General features: G+C 35.7%; 1 protein-coding gene across 3 annotated transcripts in view; it reads left to right on the plus strand.

Moving 5' to 3' along the window:
• The window catches only part of CUL5 (cullin 5), a 96310-nt gene extending 80098 nt beyond the window's left edge, over window positions 1-16212 (plus strand). For all 3 annotated transcript variants that reach the window (XM_076002482.1, XM_076002484.1, XM_076002483.1), the window contains 8 exons: window positions 2061-2193; window positions 3024-3155; window positions 6517-6640; window positions 7251-7426; window positions 7972-8133; window positions 8798-8916; window positions 9535-9658; window positions 15201-16212. In XM_076002482.1, the coding sequence (XP_075858597.1) occupies window positions 2061-2193; window positions 3024-3155; window positions 6517-6640; window positions 7251-7426; window positions 7972-8133; window positions 8798-8916; window positions 9535-9658; window positions 15201-15395 (1165 nt within the window). In that variant the 3' untranslated portion in view covers window positions 15396-16212. The remainder of the gene's footprint in view (window positions 1-2060; window positions 2194-3023; window positions 3156-6516; window positions 6641-7250; window positions 7427-7971; window positions 8134-8797; window positions 8917-9534; window positions 9659-15200) is intronic.
• Window positions 16213-17106: the final 894 nt, after the last annotated feature.

Genomic DNA, 17106 nt, shown 5'->3' on the forward strand with positions numbered 1-17106 from the left:
CATTCATAAACATAAAAAGAAATAGAATTGATACTGATTTCTGGATTCATAATTGAGAGGGGGGAAAGTTTCATTCACTACATTAAGTTGACACATTAGAGTTGACTCATCCAGTAAAATTTTACATGTGCATATATTTTATTTTTTTATTTTTTACCACAGAGTCTCACTCTGTTGCCCAGGCTAGAGTGCCGTGGCGTCAGCCTAGCTCGCAGCAACCTCAAACTCCTGGGCTCAGGCGATTCTCCTGCCTCAGCCTCCTGAGTAGCTGGAACTACAGGCATGCGCCACCGTGCCAGGCTAATTTTTTCTATTTTTAGTTGTTAGGCTAATTTCTTTCTATTTATAATAGAGACGGGGTCTCACTCTTGCTCAGGCTGGTCTCACACTCCTGCGCTCAAGCAATCCTTCCACCTCAGCCTCCCAGAGTGCTAGGATTACAGGCGTGAGCCACCATGCCCAGCCATTCCTATATTTTATATATGTACATATTATATAATTGTGTTGTTTTGGTGATTTGTATACTTATAATAATTTGGATAGCTCAGTCCTTGGACAATAACACTTAAATTTTATAAGCAAAATAATTTTTTTTTTTTTTTTTTGAGACAGAGTCTCGCTTTGTTGCCCAGGCTAGAGTGAGTGCCGTGGCGTCCTAGCTCACAGCAACCTCAAACTCCTGGGCTCGAGTGATCCTTCTGCCTCAGCCTCCCGAGTAGCTGGGACTACAGGCATGCGCCACCATGCCCGGCTAATTTTTTATATATATATCAGTTGGCCAATTAATTTCTTTCTATTTATAGTAGAGACGGGGTCTCGCTCTTGCTCAGGCTGGTTTTGAACTCCTGACCTTGAGCAATCCGCCCGCCTCGGCCTCCCAAGAGCTAGGATTACAGGCGTGAGCCACAGCGCCCGGCCGCAAAATAAATTTTTAAATGTTGAATTTGAATTCATTTATATATGTTTTTAGAGAAGCACAAAAGAATGAACATAAGAAGCTGAGAATGGTGACTCAGCTCCTGTAATCCCAGCTACTCAGGAGGCTGAGGCAGGAGGATTGCTTGAGGCCAGGAGTTTGAGACCAGCCTCCACAACATAGCCAGATCCCATCTGAAAAATACAATATACTTCTGGGCTTGCTGGCAGCTACTCGGGAAGCTGAGGCAGGGGGATGACCTCAGACCAGCCTGGGAAATATAGCAAGACCCCATCTCAATTATTTAAAAAAAAAAATACAATATATTAGTTTTAAAATTTTGTCAGGAAAGTGAAATGGAGATGCAAGTTCTTTATTGTTTAAGAAGAATTTGTTTACAGTCTTTTAAGATGGATGATGGTAGATATCACATCACTATGGAATATAGGTTACATTGGATATATTTCAAAGACTGAAGTAACAATGTTATCTTAACATATTAATAATAAAAAGTTATAATCCAAATTATAATAATTTGGATAGCTCAGTCCTTGGACAATAACACTTAAATTTTATAAGCAAAATAAATTTTTAAATGTTGAATTTGAATTCATTTATATATGTTTTTAGAGAAGCACAAAAGAATGAACATAAGAAGCTGAGAATGGTGACTCAGCTCCTGTAATCCCAGCTACTCAGGAGGCTGAGGCAGGAGGATTGCTTGAGGCCAGGAGTTTGAGACCAGCCTTTTTAATGTTAACTTATAAATATTAATGTTTATAAATGTTAACTTATAAATATCCAAGGATTTACATAGGTTTTCAGAAGTATTGTAGTGGGTATCTGAATAAAATCTTTTAAAGATCTTTGTAAGGCCAGCACTCAGCTGAGGCAAGGGGGTACCCAGAATGCCAAATTTAAGGAAGTTCTTGCTCTTAGGGTCTTGCAAGTACAGTGTTGGTACTTAGGGGAACCTAAAAATAAGTGCCTCATAAATTATGCTAGCTGTCTTGATTGCTCACCTTAGTCCCAGCCCTGATGACTAGATTCAACATAAGAAACTAGCTTGTGAAAAACTGGCTTTAGAAAAAAATTTTACAAGTATCGATCATTTTTCATCAACTGCTTTTAATTTGTTTTTTAGGGTGGGATTAAAAACTCAGCCTGAATCAAAATGCCCTGAGCTGCTTGCCAATTACTGTGACATGTTGCTAAGAAAAACACCATTAAGCAAAAAACTAACCTCTGAAGAGATTGAAGCAAAGCTTAAAGAAGTGGTACATAATTTTTTTTGCATTTCAACTTTTTCAATTACCTTACTGTGTATTTTGCTCATAGGAGTTTCTGTGATAGTATCAATAATAATAATGATAATAAAAAGTATATCTGTAACCAGCTAATGTTACAGAGTTTGACAATGCCAAGACTTCTACTGGGAAGTTAGTTTTCTCTGAAAATTTTTATTCTATAGCTGCCAGAAAGAGAATACCATTTAATTCTTCTCCTTTCTTGATTCTTTTTAAGCAATATTCTAACTCCTATTATTATATTTAAAAAGGGAAAGTAAAACCGATAAGTTTGGAATGATAGTTGAGAAATTGGGAGTGTTTTACTCCTTCCTTTTTCTGAGAGCCCAAGATAGATAGCTAGGGACAAATGAGAATAGAAGAGTTAGTTGCTTTCATTTTTATTTGTCACCATAATGATATAAGTCCAGAAACACAAAGAAGGGGGGAAAAAAAAGTAAAAACATAGGCCAAGTATATTCTAAAAGGACCAGAGAGATGATTAGTGGCAGAAAAAAAGTGAAGGAGATATGTAGAAGAGAAAATTGGGGAAGAACCATTGATTTTTTTAATGTAAAATACTGTCACATTTTATATGAAATCTAAAAACTGGTATTTATAGGGACTAAAAGGTTATTTGGTTACAATCTCACATTTGCTAACTTTTAAAGTTACCCAAGATGGGTAATTTAATAGGCCTTTATCTGTACATGTCTATATAAATTTCTGAATTTTGACAATTGGGGGGATATAGAAAGGTCTAAATGAGAGAAATGGCTAAGAGTATATAAGAATTGAAAGTAACTTTGTTTTTCATACAGCTGTTGGTACTTAAATATGTACAAAACAAAGATGTTTTTATGAGGTATCACAAAGCTCATTTGACACGACGTCTTATATTAGACATCTCTGCTGATAGTGAAATTGAAGAAAATATGGTAGAATGGCTAAGAGTAAGTAAATTTTTTTTAAATATTTGGTTTTCTAATAAAGTACATGATTCATATACATGTTAAGTAATGCATTTTGGGTGACAACTATTAATGTCAAAGAAATAGGGAATCAATAATATAAAATGATATCTAAGAAAGTAAATTTTCTTAATAAAGACTTTTAGTAAAGCACCTTTCTCTTGCTTTGTTTGTACTACTGTGTTTTCCCGAAAATAAGACTGGGTCTTATGTTTATTTTTCCTCAAGAAGACACCCTAGGGCTTATTTTCAGGGGATGTGTTATTTTCCCCTCAGAGCCTCAGCTTGCAGCATGCACAGGATGGCCGGGACCTGACAGGGGGAGCTGACCTTATTGGTGGGGCTGCCTGCACCTTTCTGTCACCTCTGGGATAGTAGCTGTCATGATGGGGCAGATGAGAAGGGCTACTCGTTTTCTTTACCGCTGAGCGACAAAATACATGGGTTGTGCAGATACGCTGTGTAGCTTTGCCCATCACAAGATCTTATTTTCAGGGTAGGGCTTATATTGTGTGAATGCTTAGAAATCCTGCTAGGGCTTCTTTTATGGGTAGGTCTTATTTTCAGGGAAACGCGGTATTTCACTCTCATTTGCACCTCTGCTCTCATTTGAACTGACCTTATTAATAAATAGGCTACAGGGCAAATAATTTCATTTTTAAGGTATTTCAGTACTATGTACTTAACTATAGAGATGTTTATACATAAATAACATTAATAAATACTATATGGTAAAATGAACCTTTATATGATTGCTTATTTAGGATAGTCAATGTTAATAATTTAATTCCCATATAAAAATGTTTTGAGTCCATTCCTTTTAGTTCATTTTAATGGAATTTAAGTAGTATTAAAATGGATATCCTTCATTTCTGTATAGATAGATTTTAACTTATAGATAACTTCTTTGCATGGCAGTGTGGGATAGTAAAAATTACTATGCCAACTGAAACTGTGCATAATGAGAAAAAGAATAATTGTTCTGTGACTTAAAAATTTTTGTCAAAATATTCAAAACTCTTACTGTCAGTTATATATAGAACAGAGGAAGAAATAACAAAACGAATATATATTTAGTACACTGTAATTTAAAACAGAAGAGACTTTTAGAATTAAAGAACTTTATTTGTAAAAATCTTATCAAGTGTAGTTAGGAAGATATTTGTAATTTGTATATCTGATACTGTATCTAGAATATTTAAGATGGAACAGTAAAACAACAAATGACCCAATTAAAAATGAGCCACGGATTTAAATATATATCTCTTCACAGAAGATATACCAATAGCCAGTAAGTGCATGCAGAGATGCTCAACATCATTGCTGAAATGTAAATCAAAACCACAAGGAGATTCCACTTTACTCCCACTAGGATAGCTAAAATAAAAAAGACAGACAATAACAAATATTGGCAGGAAGAGGAGAAATTGGAACCTTCATAAGTTGCCAGTGGGGATATAAAATGGTGTAGCCACTTTGGAAAATTGTTGGGAAGTTCCTTAAAAAGTTAAACATAGGGCCGGGCGCGGTGGCTCACGCCTATAATCCTAGCACTCTGGGAGGCCTAGGTGGGCGGATTGCTCGAGGTCAGGAGTTCGAAACCAACCTGAACAAGAGCGAGACCCCATCTCTACTGTAAATAGAAGGAAATTAATTGGCCAACTAATATATATAGAAAAAATTAGCCGGGCATGGTGGTGCATGCCTGTAGTCCCAGCTACTTGGGAGGCTGAGGCAGCAGGATTGCTTGAGCCCAGGAGTTTGAGGTTGCTGTGAGCTAGGCTGGCGCCATGGCTCTCACTCCAGCCTGGGCAACAAAGCGAGACTCTGTCTCAAAAAAAAAAAAAGAAAAAGTTAAATGTAGAGTGGACCCAGCAATTCCACTCCTAGGTAATCTTTAGAGAAAGGAAAACATGTGTATATAAAAACTGATAAATAAATGTTCATGGCAGCATTATTCCTAATAGTTAAAAAGTGGGAACAACCCAAAATGTCAGTAAGCTAATGAGTAAACAAAATGTGTTTTATTCATATAATGGAACATTATTTGCCAATAAAAAGAAATGGAATACTAATACATGTTACAATATCAATGAACTTTGAAAATGTTATAATGATAAGTTAAAGAAGCCAGTCACAAAAGATCACTTATCACTAATGTGTCCCGAATAGGCAAATCCACAGAGATAGAAATTAGATTAGTGGTTTCTAGGAGCTGGGGCTGGGAGGGGAAATGGAGAGTGACTGCAGATAAATATGGAGTTTCTTTTTAGGGTGATGAAAATGTTCTCAAATTAGATAGTGGTTATAGTTGCACAGGTCTGTGAATATACTAAAATGTAAGTTGTACACTTTAAAAGGGTGAATTTTATGGCAGATAAATTATATATCTCAATAAAGTTTTTGTTAAAACAAAGAGAATAATTTGAATAGCACTCACCTTCTTGTCTTGTAACTTATGATGGAATAAGCATCATTTCTATGCCTTGGAGAATTGTCATACTCCTTGTGAGTTTGGATCAGCTTCTAGCATTTTGTATTTTGGGCTTTCAGTGTCATTAAATACTCAGAGTTCCTTTACTGTTAAGCTTTTGCCAGCATCACTTCTTTTTGGGTAGCTTATCCTTTTTGTCATTTACCACTTTTATCATTTATGTTGATAATTTGCCTTCACAGAGTTCTTATGCCTTCATATCTATAGAGTCTTTAACGTTGGCAATATCAACCTGACAACCAGTCAGCTTTCTTCTATATGTTCTATTTTAATTTCATTTCCAGCACTATCACTTTTCTTTGGTGTGCTTTTATCAGTTTTGTTGGCCTTGTTTGATTATTTATTTTGTAAATTGTCATGTGGATTTATCACTGGAAGACATGGATGCAATAGAACTGCACACTTTGCTGTCTGTGGGTGAACTGAATAAACAGATGACTGGTAGATTTTGAAAGAAGTATTGTGGTTAGTCACGGATCATGATGTGCTTCTGTTATTTTTGTTAAGATTTGTGGAATGAGGTGCTAGAAGTAAAGTTTGTACTTTATGCAATTACATTTATTATATAGTGGCAACTGAAAGTTGAGCTGTGTTATTGGGGAATCGGTATTATTTAACTATATTGTGGTAACTGAAAGTCATGCATTCTGCAATTGTGCAAAACGGACTGCTTGTATTATCCTATTTAGTTTCTAAGAATAAATATCAGACTATAAACATTCTAATAAATAAGAGAAAGAGGACAAATTTTCTATTAAAACATCTTAAGACTTAGTTTTGCAGTAAAATTTTTCCTAGTAGTATAACAGATTATGTATTTACTACCTCTTCTGTCTTTGGTTTTTGTAGGAAGTTGGTATGCCAGCAGATTATGTAAATAAGCTTGCTAGAATGTTTCAGGACATAAAAGTATCTGAAGATTTGAACCAAGCTTTTAAAGAAATGCACAAAAATAATAAATTGGCTTTACCAGGTATTATTTTATAATTACATATGTGTATATATTTTTAAACTTTTAAGAAAAGACTATCTTTGTTTTCTTTTAAGTTAAAAGTAAATGTCAGCGGTAATAGATCCAAAGATGTTATGAAGTCCGTATTTGTTGGAGATAGCTATCAAAGCAGAATGTTAGATTTACAGATTCTTATTTTGAAATAAAAGGAAACTTTTATTTTTGAGACAGTCTTGCTCTGTTGCCTGGGCTAGAGTGCCGTGGCATCAGCCTAGCTCACAGCAATCTCAAACTCCTGGGTTCAAGTAATCCTCCTGTGTCAGCCTCCCAAGTAACTGGGACTGTCAGCGCACACACCACCATTTTTTCTATTTTTAGTTAAGATGGGGTCTCGCTCTTGCTCAGGCTGATCTTGAACTAAGCTCAAGTGATCCTCCTGCCTCTGCCTCCCAGAGTGCTAGGATTACAGGCGTGAGCCACCTCACCTGGCCCCAAAAGGAAACTTCTAATAATAAAATCTTTACAGTCTTATTTTTTGCCAAAGCTTACCCTGTATTATTTATTTTTAATTGTATCCATTGTTAACATTATTTACTTTATATTTTATATTTCCTGTTATTCTTGCCTATAGCTGATTCAGTTAATATAAAAATTCTGAATGCTGGTGCCTGGTCAAGAAGTTCTGAGAAAGTCTTTGTCTCACTTCCTACTGAACTGGAGGACTTGATACCTGAAGTAGAAGAATTCTACAAAAAAAATCATAGTGGTAGAAAATTACATTGGCATCATCTCATGTCAAATGGAATTGTAAGTAGATGGTGTGTTAGTTCAGCTATTAATTTGAGTGATATTAGCAGGACTCCAAATAAGAGTTACTTAAACAAAATATATTTTGCTTCTCTCGCATGTAAAAATTTGAGCAGAATAGTGAATCTGTTCTATCAATTTGTTGGGGACATAGGCTTCTTGCTATACAATCATGGTTAAGGTATTGCCCTTGTCTGCAGAATCCAATATGATCCCCACTATGTCATTCTTCCTCCCAAAAGGAAGGGAAGGAAGGAAGAGGGCACATGCACCTTCCTTTAAAGGCAACTTCTAGAAGTTTCCCCCACCACTTCCATTGGTCAGAACTCAGTCAAATGGCCACATTTTGTTACAGGGAAAGCTGGTCTTCTGAGTAGTCATTAAGGTCTACTAAAATTTTATTATTGTGAAATAAGAGATAGATCAATATTGGAAGACAACTAGCAGTGTTTTTCACATATTACCTCTTGTCATAGATATTATATTAGATGGTAATCATCATGAAGAGATTCTCAATTATTAAAAACCTATTTTATCTATTGTAGATAACATTTAAGAATGAAGTAGGTCAATATGATTTGGAGGTAACCACGTTTCAGCTGGCTGTATTGTTTGCATGGAACCAAAGACCTAGAGAGAAAATCAGCTTTGAAAATCTGAAACTTGCAACTGAACTCCCTGATGCTGAGCTCAGAAGGACTTTATGGGTTGGTTGGTTTGTTTTATGTTTTTTGTTCTTAAAATTGTATCCTCTCACATAGGAAATATGTGATTGGCTTGTAAATACACATTTTTGAATTCCTAACAGTCTCAAAATGACTTATAACTCAGAAGACTACACGAATGAGGTACTTATGGAAAAAAGACATTGAAAATAGACAAGTTACCAAGACAAAGAAAGGACCCCCAAAAAGGAGAGAAAGGTTGACTTGGTATTTAGATGTTACCCATAAGGAATGTGACCAAAGACATGTATTTAATTTTTATACTGAGAGTGTGTTCAAAATTTTATGATGACCAAAAATCTAAGAGTTAGAAAAATTTGGCTTCCTACTCATAACTACATTTTACCTCTACTCCATAGACTTCTTGAAAGTTTCAAAATAAATTATTACCTATGGAGGAAATAGTCCTATATGACCAATTGCAATATCTTGTCTTACTGTAGAGAGAGCATTTATTGCTTCCTCACAACTCATTCTTTTCTCCTCCTCCTCCTCTCTTCATTATGCATTTATATTGTTATAGTCACAGAAGTACCAAATAAATATTCTGAATTTGTGTTTATAATTCTTTCTTGCCTATGTTGGACAATTAATATTAGCATCTTAGACTGTTTATCAATGCTAATTGTTTTCTCTTTGTTCTCAGTCTTTAGTAGCTTTCCCAAAGCTCAAACGGCAAGTTTTATTGTATGAACCTCAAGTTAACTCACCCAAAGACTTTACAGAAGGTACCCTCTTTTCAGTGAACCAGGAGTTCAGTTTAATGTAAGCTTTATATGTTGGTTGATCTAAAGTAAAAATAACTTGTTTGAATTTTAGTGCTTTGTTTTTAGCAAAACAATTACTTTCCTTACATAGTATTTAAAATATAACTGTATACTGTCATCGCTCTAAAGTTTGTCATTTAGTTGTTTTGAAAATATTAATGAATTGGAGATGTTTACTTCTTCACTGTACTTTCATGGATACATTTTTTGGTGTCTGACATTATAGTGTATTGCTTTTCATTTTTGAAGTAAACATCCTTTCCACTGAACTTCATCCAGGCAAAGCATTGTTTTCGTAAGATCCAGTTAGATGATAATGCTGAATCATACTTCATATATCTTCAATTAGCTAATGACTTTCATGGCAATATAAATTATATTTAGTTATTACAGTGAGTATAGTTACTTATATTTTGTTAATAGAGGCTGTATCGTGTTTAAAGGAAATGATAGAGTTTGTTTTAAAGCTGTATGTTGATGATTTGTCACTTTTCCTTTAAACAGTTCTGGATACTTTTAGAATATTTCTAAATCTTTTTGCTCAGACATTGTTGCATTATTAATATGACACTTTAAAGCCCTTTCCCTGTGAAATACTTGATTCATTTCTTTGTAGAAAAAATGCAAAAGTTCAGAAAAGGGGTAAAATCAACTTGATTGGACGCTTGCAGCTCACTACAGAAAGGATGAGAGAAGAAGAGAATGAAGGAATAGTTCAACTAAGAATATTAAGAACCCAGGTTTGTAATACTAAAGAATGTTTAAATTTTGAAAAACTTTGGGGTTTTTCTTCCCAAGCCGTTTTTGAATTTAAAAGCATGTAGGTATTCAGCCTTTTTTAAAAAATGAGCTAATTTTTATTTTATTGGAATTTAAAAATTATATAGATATAAATCTCTTAGCTGCTGAAAAAGATACTTGTTTGGCTTGGTGGTCTCCAGTAGATTCTATTCTATTGGTTGGGTAAAACTTTGGTTTTTGGTTTTAGGTTATGTCTCCTTTTGACCCTACCTGAATACATATATCTCAGCAACAAATTAAATTGTAGGATTGAAGTATTTAAAATTGTATTCCATTGTAATGTAAAATTAGGAAACTTATTTTTATTTAGAACCAAAGAAGTTCTCTAATAACCATTCTTTCTCTTAAAAATAGTTTAAAGCTGAGCATGGTAGCCAACACCTATAATCCCAGCACTTTGGAAGGCTGGAGCAAAAAGATGGCTTGAGGCCAAGAGTTTGAGACCAACCTGGACAACATAGTGAGGCCCTTAAATATTTAGAAAATAGTTTAAAGCTAGAATTATGATACCTTCTAAACATGGTAAAAAAAACTAATTTAAATTAATGTATGATTGTTTTAACTTTAGAAATAGTTTCTGTGGTTTTTTTCCTTTTTTTTTTTTAATAAAATTTTTTTGGCCGGGCGCGGTGGCTCACGCCTGTAATCCTAGCACTCTGGGAGGCCGAGGCGGGCGGATTGCTCAAGGTCAGGAGTTCAAAACCAGCCTGAGCGAGACCCCGTCTCTACCATAAAAATAGAAAGAAATTAATTGGCCAACTAATATATATAATATAAAAAAAAATCAGCCGGGCATGGTGGCTCGTGCCTGTAGTCCCAGCTACTCGGGAGGCTGAGGCAGGAGGATCGCTTGAGCCCAGGAGTTTGAGGTTGCTGTGAGCTAGGCTGACGCCACGGCACTCACTCTAGCCTAGGCAAGAAAGCGAGACTCTGTCTCAAAAAAAAAAAATAAAATAAAATAAAAAAAAAATAAAATTTTTTTGTATTTCAGCATATTATGGGGATACAAATGTTTAGGTTACACCTGTGTGTGTGTTGCCTTTCTCCCGCTTCCCCCCCTGGAGTCAGAGCTTCAAACGTGTCTTTTTTTAATCAAGACAGAGTCTCATTCTGTTGCCCAGGCTGGAGTACGTTGACACCATCGTAACTCACTGCAGCCTCAAACTCCTGGGCTCAAGCGATTCTCCCACCTTAGCCTCAGTAGCTGGGACTATAGGCACGTGCCACCATGCCCAGATAATTTTTAAATTTTGTATAGAGACAGGATCTCACTGTCTTGCTCAGGCTGATCTCAAACTCCAGGGCTCAAACAGTCCTCCCACATCCACCTCCCAAAGTTCTGGGGTTATAGATGTGAGCCACCATGCTCAGCCTAGAAATAGTTTTTTTAAAACCAAGTTTTTCGACTTTTTAAATTTAATATTGATTGCCTCTCTGCACTAAATCAGTTTGTGTTTGAAATGGTGCACTAAAATATGAAATGAGGAAAAGATTAAAATTTTTTATTACTTATAGATCATATAATATGACAAAGTAGCAGAGAAAGGATGACTAAATGAAAGGTAATTGCATTTCCATGCAGCAATAAATAAGGGGAAAATAAAATGAGAAACTATAAAATTCATTGACTTTTTTTTTTTAAGTACTGTGTAGGACCAGTATAAAGAGAGTGGGGCCCTTTACTGAGAAATTCAAAATGAGATTTGAATAAATAGATTGAGCTCTTTTTTTGTTGTTAAAATTTGGGTTATAATTTACATACAGTGGAATGCACATTGCAAAGCGAAATTCTCAGTGAGTTGTGACAAATGTATATACCTGTGTGACCATCACCCCAATTAAAGATACAAAACATAAAAAAAAGGATATAAAACATTTCTATCATTCTAATATAATTTCCCCATGTCTCCTATCCAACCAGTTTTCCCTTTTACACCAGCTGATTCTTAGCATCATTGATTAGTATTGCTAGTTCTAGGTCTTCATATAAATGAAGTCAGACAGTATGTACTCTTATGTCTAGCTTTGTGAGATACTATATTCTTTCATGATAAAGCTGAGTAACTTAAAAAGTCAATTTTTCCCATATTAATACCCAGTTCACTAAATTTCATTTAAAAATTCAACCAGATTTGCCACTGTACACAATTTTTAAAAATTCAAGTATTTAAAAAATATTTTGAATTTTAAAAATTCAAAATATTTTTGAAATTTTAAAAATTGATTCTCAGTTTTATCAGAATAATAGATGAGAGCAAATGAGGAACTTAGAAAAATAAGAATAAGGTGTTGGTGTGGTGGAACTTGCCTTGCCAGATGTTAAAATATACTAAAATATCTACAAAAATAAAATGGTGTGTCAAGAAGATTAATTGAAGAAAACAACTAGAATTAAACCTCACCCCATGGTGCTTGTCATAGCACCATATCACTAACTTATGCAATAAAGGAAGTAATTTCCATGACCCATTGAAAGGAAATGAATTAATAAGAGGTGTTGGGAAATTTTACTGTTTGGGTGGAAAAATCAGGATATAGTCATAGTTTAAGCCAGGCGTCCTTAAACTACAGCCCGAGGACCACATGTGGGTGTTTTTGCCCGTTTGATTTTTTGGATTTTTTAAAATTTTTTTATTTTTTTTGAGACAGAGTCTCATTTTGTTGCCCAGGCTAGAGTGAGTGCCGTGGCATCAACCTAGCTCACAGCAACCTCAATCTCCTGGGCTCAAGTGATCCTTCTGTCTCAGCCTCCCGAGTAGCTGGGACTACAGGCATGCGCTACCATGCCCGGCTAATTTTTTGTATATATATTTTTAGTTGGTCAATTAATTTCTTTCTATTTTTAGTAGAGACGAGGTCTCGCTCAGCTTGGTTCTGAACTCCCAATCTTTAGCAATCTGCCCGCCTCAGCCTCCAACAGTGCTAGGATTATAGGCGTGAGCCACCATGCCCAGCCCCATTTGTTTTTTTACTTCAAAATAAGATATCTGGGAGGCCGAGGCGGGCAGATTGCTCCAGGTCAGGAGTTCAAAACCAGCCTGAGCAAGAGTGAGACCCTGTCTCTACTATAAATAGAAAGAAATTAATTGGCCAACTAATATATATAGAAAAAATTAGCCGGGCATGGTGGCGCATGCCTGTAGTCACAGCTACTCGGGAGGCTGAGGCAGGAGGATTGCTTGAGCCCAGGAGTTTGAGGTTGCTGTGAGCCAGGCTGGTGCCATGGCTCTCACTCTAGCCTGGGCAACAAAGTGAGACTCTGTCTCAAAAATAAATAAATAAATAAATAAGATATATGCAGTGTGCATAGGAATTTGTTCGTAGTTTTTTTTAAATTATAGTCCAGCCCTCCAACGGTCTGAGTGACAGTGAACTGGCCCCCCCTGTTTAAAAAGTTTGAGGACCCCTGGCTTAAACTCTTAATTCCAGATGGATTATTGAGTTGAACTGTGTAATGGTATGGTAAGTGTAGTCATAACATAAGAAGTGCAGACAAAATGAAAGTCTTGTGTTTTGTCTTACTTAATCTGATAAATTATTGGCCATAACTATGCCCAATCTAAGCTGTCTCTTTAAGTAATGCTCAGACTTTCTTATTTCTTCTTAATCCTATTCCACCTATCCCCATTGTTTCCTTTTTTTTTTTTTTTTTTGAGACAGAGTCTCAACTCTGTTGCCGCAGGTAGAGTGCAATGGTGCCATTATAGTCCACTGCAACTTCAAACTCCTGGGCTAAAGCCTCCTGCCTTGGCCTCCCTAGTAGCTGGGATTACTAATGTGCCACACAACCACAACTGGCAATTTTTTTCTGTTTTGGGTAGAGATGGGGTCATGCTCTTGCTCATGTTGGTCTTGAACTCCTGACCTCAAGCTGTCCTCCTCCCTCTGCCTCCCATAGTGCTAGGGTTACAAGCATGAGCCACCACGCCCAGCCCATTGTTTGATTTTCATAGATGGCATCTAGGATATATTGAAGGTGAGAGGGATTACTTGACCTGATAGTGACAGTAAAGGGATCATCATATCTGTATAATTGTGATAGTGTCCTGGGTTCTTGCTCTTGGCAGCCATGGAGTGGTTTATCTGTCACCTTAGGGAATTTGGCATCCTGTTGGTATCTATTGCTAATACCAGCAGACATACACTACTGTAGTGGATGAACTTATGGTTTGTTCTTTTTTTAATTGATAAGAGCCATGTGGCTCTTTTCTGCTCCAGCTACCTTTACCCTGGCCTTACTGAGTTCTTGAGCCCTCTGAGAGTCTGCTACAAGTTCTCTGTGACCCTTGGCCTACAAGATTCACTGTAATTATCCTCTGCTATTGTAGGATCACCCTACCCTGCCAGTAAGGCTCTGTGGCAGGCACATTAGCTCTAAACTCCATCTGTGACGTGGGAACTGTGGGAGATTCAGGAGTGCAGATTATCTCAAGGGACAGATTTTCCATCTTCCTTCTTTCTATCCAGACCCTAATCTCTGCCAGGACAGACAGATGCCTTTTGTTGACTAATGAGAGAGCTTACAGTGGAAAAGATAAAAGAGAAAAGAATATTTAATAATTTTCAAATAACTCCTGTTATTAATAGCAGTTAAAGAAATCAAGGAAAATATTGATAGAATTGACCTAGATGAAAATTATCCACTTAGAAAGTTAAAAACAGGCCGGGCGTGGTGGCTCACACCTATAATCCTAGCACTCTGGGAGCCCGAGGCAGAAGGATCACTCAAGGTCAGGAGTTCGAAACCAGCCTGAGCAAGGGCAAGACCCCGTCTCTACTATAAATAGAAATAAATTAATTGATCGACTAATATATATAGAAAAAATTAGCCAGGCATGGTGGCGCATGCCTGTAGTCTCAGCTACTCGGGAGGCTGAGGCAGGAGGATCGCTTGAGCCCAGGAGTTTGAGGTTGCTGTGAGCTAGGCTGACGCCACGGCACTCTAGCCGGGGCAACAGAGTGAGACTGTGTCTCAAAAAAAAAAAGTTAAAAACATTTAATTGAATCAGTACAACTGAAGATAATATTTATAGCAAATATAATTTATTAATCTGGTAAATATATCAAGAGTTGTACTTAACTGATTTTTAAAACAAACACCAAGTACCTCTGCTACCACACAAAGAAATAACTGAATACAAGGGGGAAATTGCAGATAAAGGTTTGTTGCATCTTAATTCATGTTTAACACAGCACCAGGTTATATATGTATCATGTTCACAGGTAAGGTAAATTTTAAGAATGTACATGGTATGAAAAAAGAGAACAAAAGGAAATGTGTTGAAACATTGGGTGTAGTTTTCTTTCAGCATGGAGGTTATGGGAAATAATTTTTATTTGTTAAGTAAAAGACACTGGTCTCAAGGTTAATCCCCTAGTTATGGTTACTCATTTGGGTAGATGTTGGGTAGAGGACGCATTTACTTGTACTTAAGATATTTAATATGTTAATACTCTTTCATTTCTATTTTTGTCTTTTAGGAAGCAATCATACAAATAATGAAAATGAGAAAGAAAATTAGTAATGCTCAGCTGCAGACTGAACTAGTAGAAATTTTGAAAAACATGTTCTTGCCACAAAAGAAAATGATAAAAGAGCAAATTGAGTGGCTAATAGAGCACAAATACATCAGAAGAGATGAATCTGATATCAACACTTTCATATATATGGCATAACTTTGAATATCATCGACAATATTAAGAACCCAAATTTTGGAGTGCTTGGGCAGAAAGTTGTAACAGTTTGTGCTGGAGAAAGGTTTATTTGGACTTTGATTACATAAATATTAAAATCTCTGCCTTACCTTACAAAACAACTATATTTTGCCAATCACATTAGTTAGCATGATGGCATTCCCTTCATGTTGCACACTCTTTAACAGCATGCTGTTTTGTGGAGAAACTTGCATTCATGAAGAGCCCATTATGAACTTTTAAAAGTAAATTTGATTTATACCCACCAGGAGAAATACAGTTGGGAAGGGTGAGGGCGGGGTTCTTGTTGCTTTTTTTCTCTTTTTTCCTCTCTTAGAAAAATGTACTTGCACATGGAAGGATTTTCAGATATTCATGCACTGAAAAATGCTGTTATCTTTTGTTTTAAAAAAATGCAATTAAAACTAGAAATAGTACTGTTGGTTTCTTTTGATGAAAAGAGTGAGCTGGTCAACACAACATTGGGAGAGGGCAGATGTGTGAAGATAAGTATTTTAGGGTATCAAATTGTTTGTTCAGACACTGCTTCAGTATAATAACTGGATTTTAATGGTGACCTAAAAATGGTATTAAATATTTCTAACTTACAAATGTTGGTTTTCTTTAAGCAGGAGACTGCTGTTTTATTTGTTTGTTGTTAAATGATGAGTTTTTTAAAAAATCTTATATGGCTGGACAGCTTGTTTGAAAAAGTGAAGCTTATATTGTTGCTTCAATTGTTTAAAAAAAATGTGTGGAGATAGGTCATTATGATTGCAGAGTCAAATAGCAAAACAAACATATTAAGTGTGTTTGGTAACACACTTAATATATTTATATACCTAATATTTATTATGCCATATCTAAAGTTATTAAAAACAATGCAGAGATCTCCTGCTCTGATACGGTGCAGTTATGTAATTGATCTCTTAATCTGTAGCGTAGAACTATTTTGGTATTTTAAAGTCTCATGATTAGGGATTTATAGCCTCAGGTTTCTGGAAAGAAAGACATTTTCTTTTAAAAGGTAATAATTAAGTATCAGTCACCTACGAGGAAGAGAAAAACCACAACATAAGACCTGAATAGCATAAGCAAAATTGTTGCAATCTTAATATGAGCAGTAAACTTGCCAAATATATGTACATATATATTTATATATTTTAAAAATAAACATTTTTAAAATGTTCAGAAGGCAACATTTACCATGTTCCTTTCAGTCAATCCAAAGTAGCAACGTATTAGTTGCTGGCAACTGAATAACCCAGAGTAGTGGAAATTTTAAGACTTGAAGACTTGAACAATTTAAAACAGAAAAATTTATTCCCCATTGGGAAAGAATGCCTCAACATGGATTTTTACTCATTGTGGTGCACATTTCAAATTTTCTTGCAAATTATTTTATATCTTGTTTGGTGTTAAGTAATATTTTTAAAATATGGTTTTGAAGATAGTAGGAAATGGAGTACGGAAAGGCATACAGTATTATATGATAGCAGAGTGCTTTTAGGAGCATTTCATGGAACCTGTCACCAATCCCAAGAGGCTTTGTGAGCTGCTTGCCTGAAAGGAAGGAAAGTAAATTTAAAACACTTAAGGTTTTGCTGATTATAGTTAAATGCCTGTACTGAAACTCATAGGAAATTGGAATTTTGTTTATAATTTAAGATCTTATGCTGCTTCTTTAAGGTAG

This window comes from Microcebus murinus, chromosome 4 (assembly GCF_040939455.1).
Source record: "Microcebus murinus isolate Inina chromosome 4, M.murinus_Inina_mat1.0, whole genome shotgun sequence".
Lineage (NCBI taxonomy): Eukaryota > Metazoa > Chordata > Mammalia > Primates > Cheirogaleidae > Microcebus > Microcebus murinus.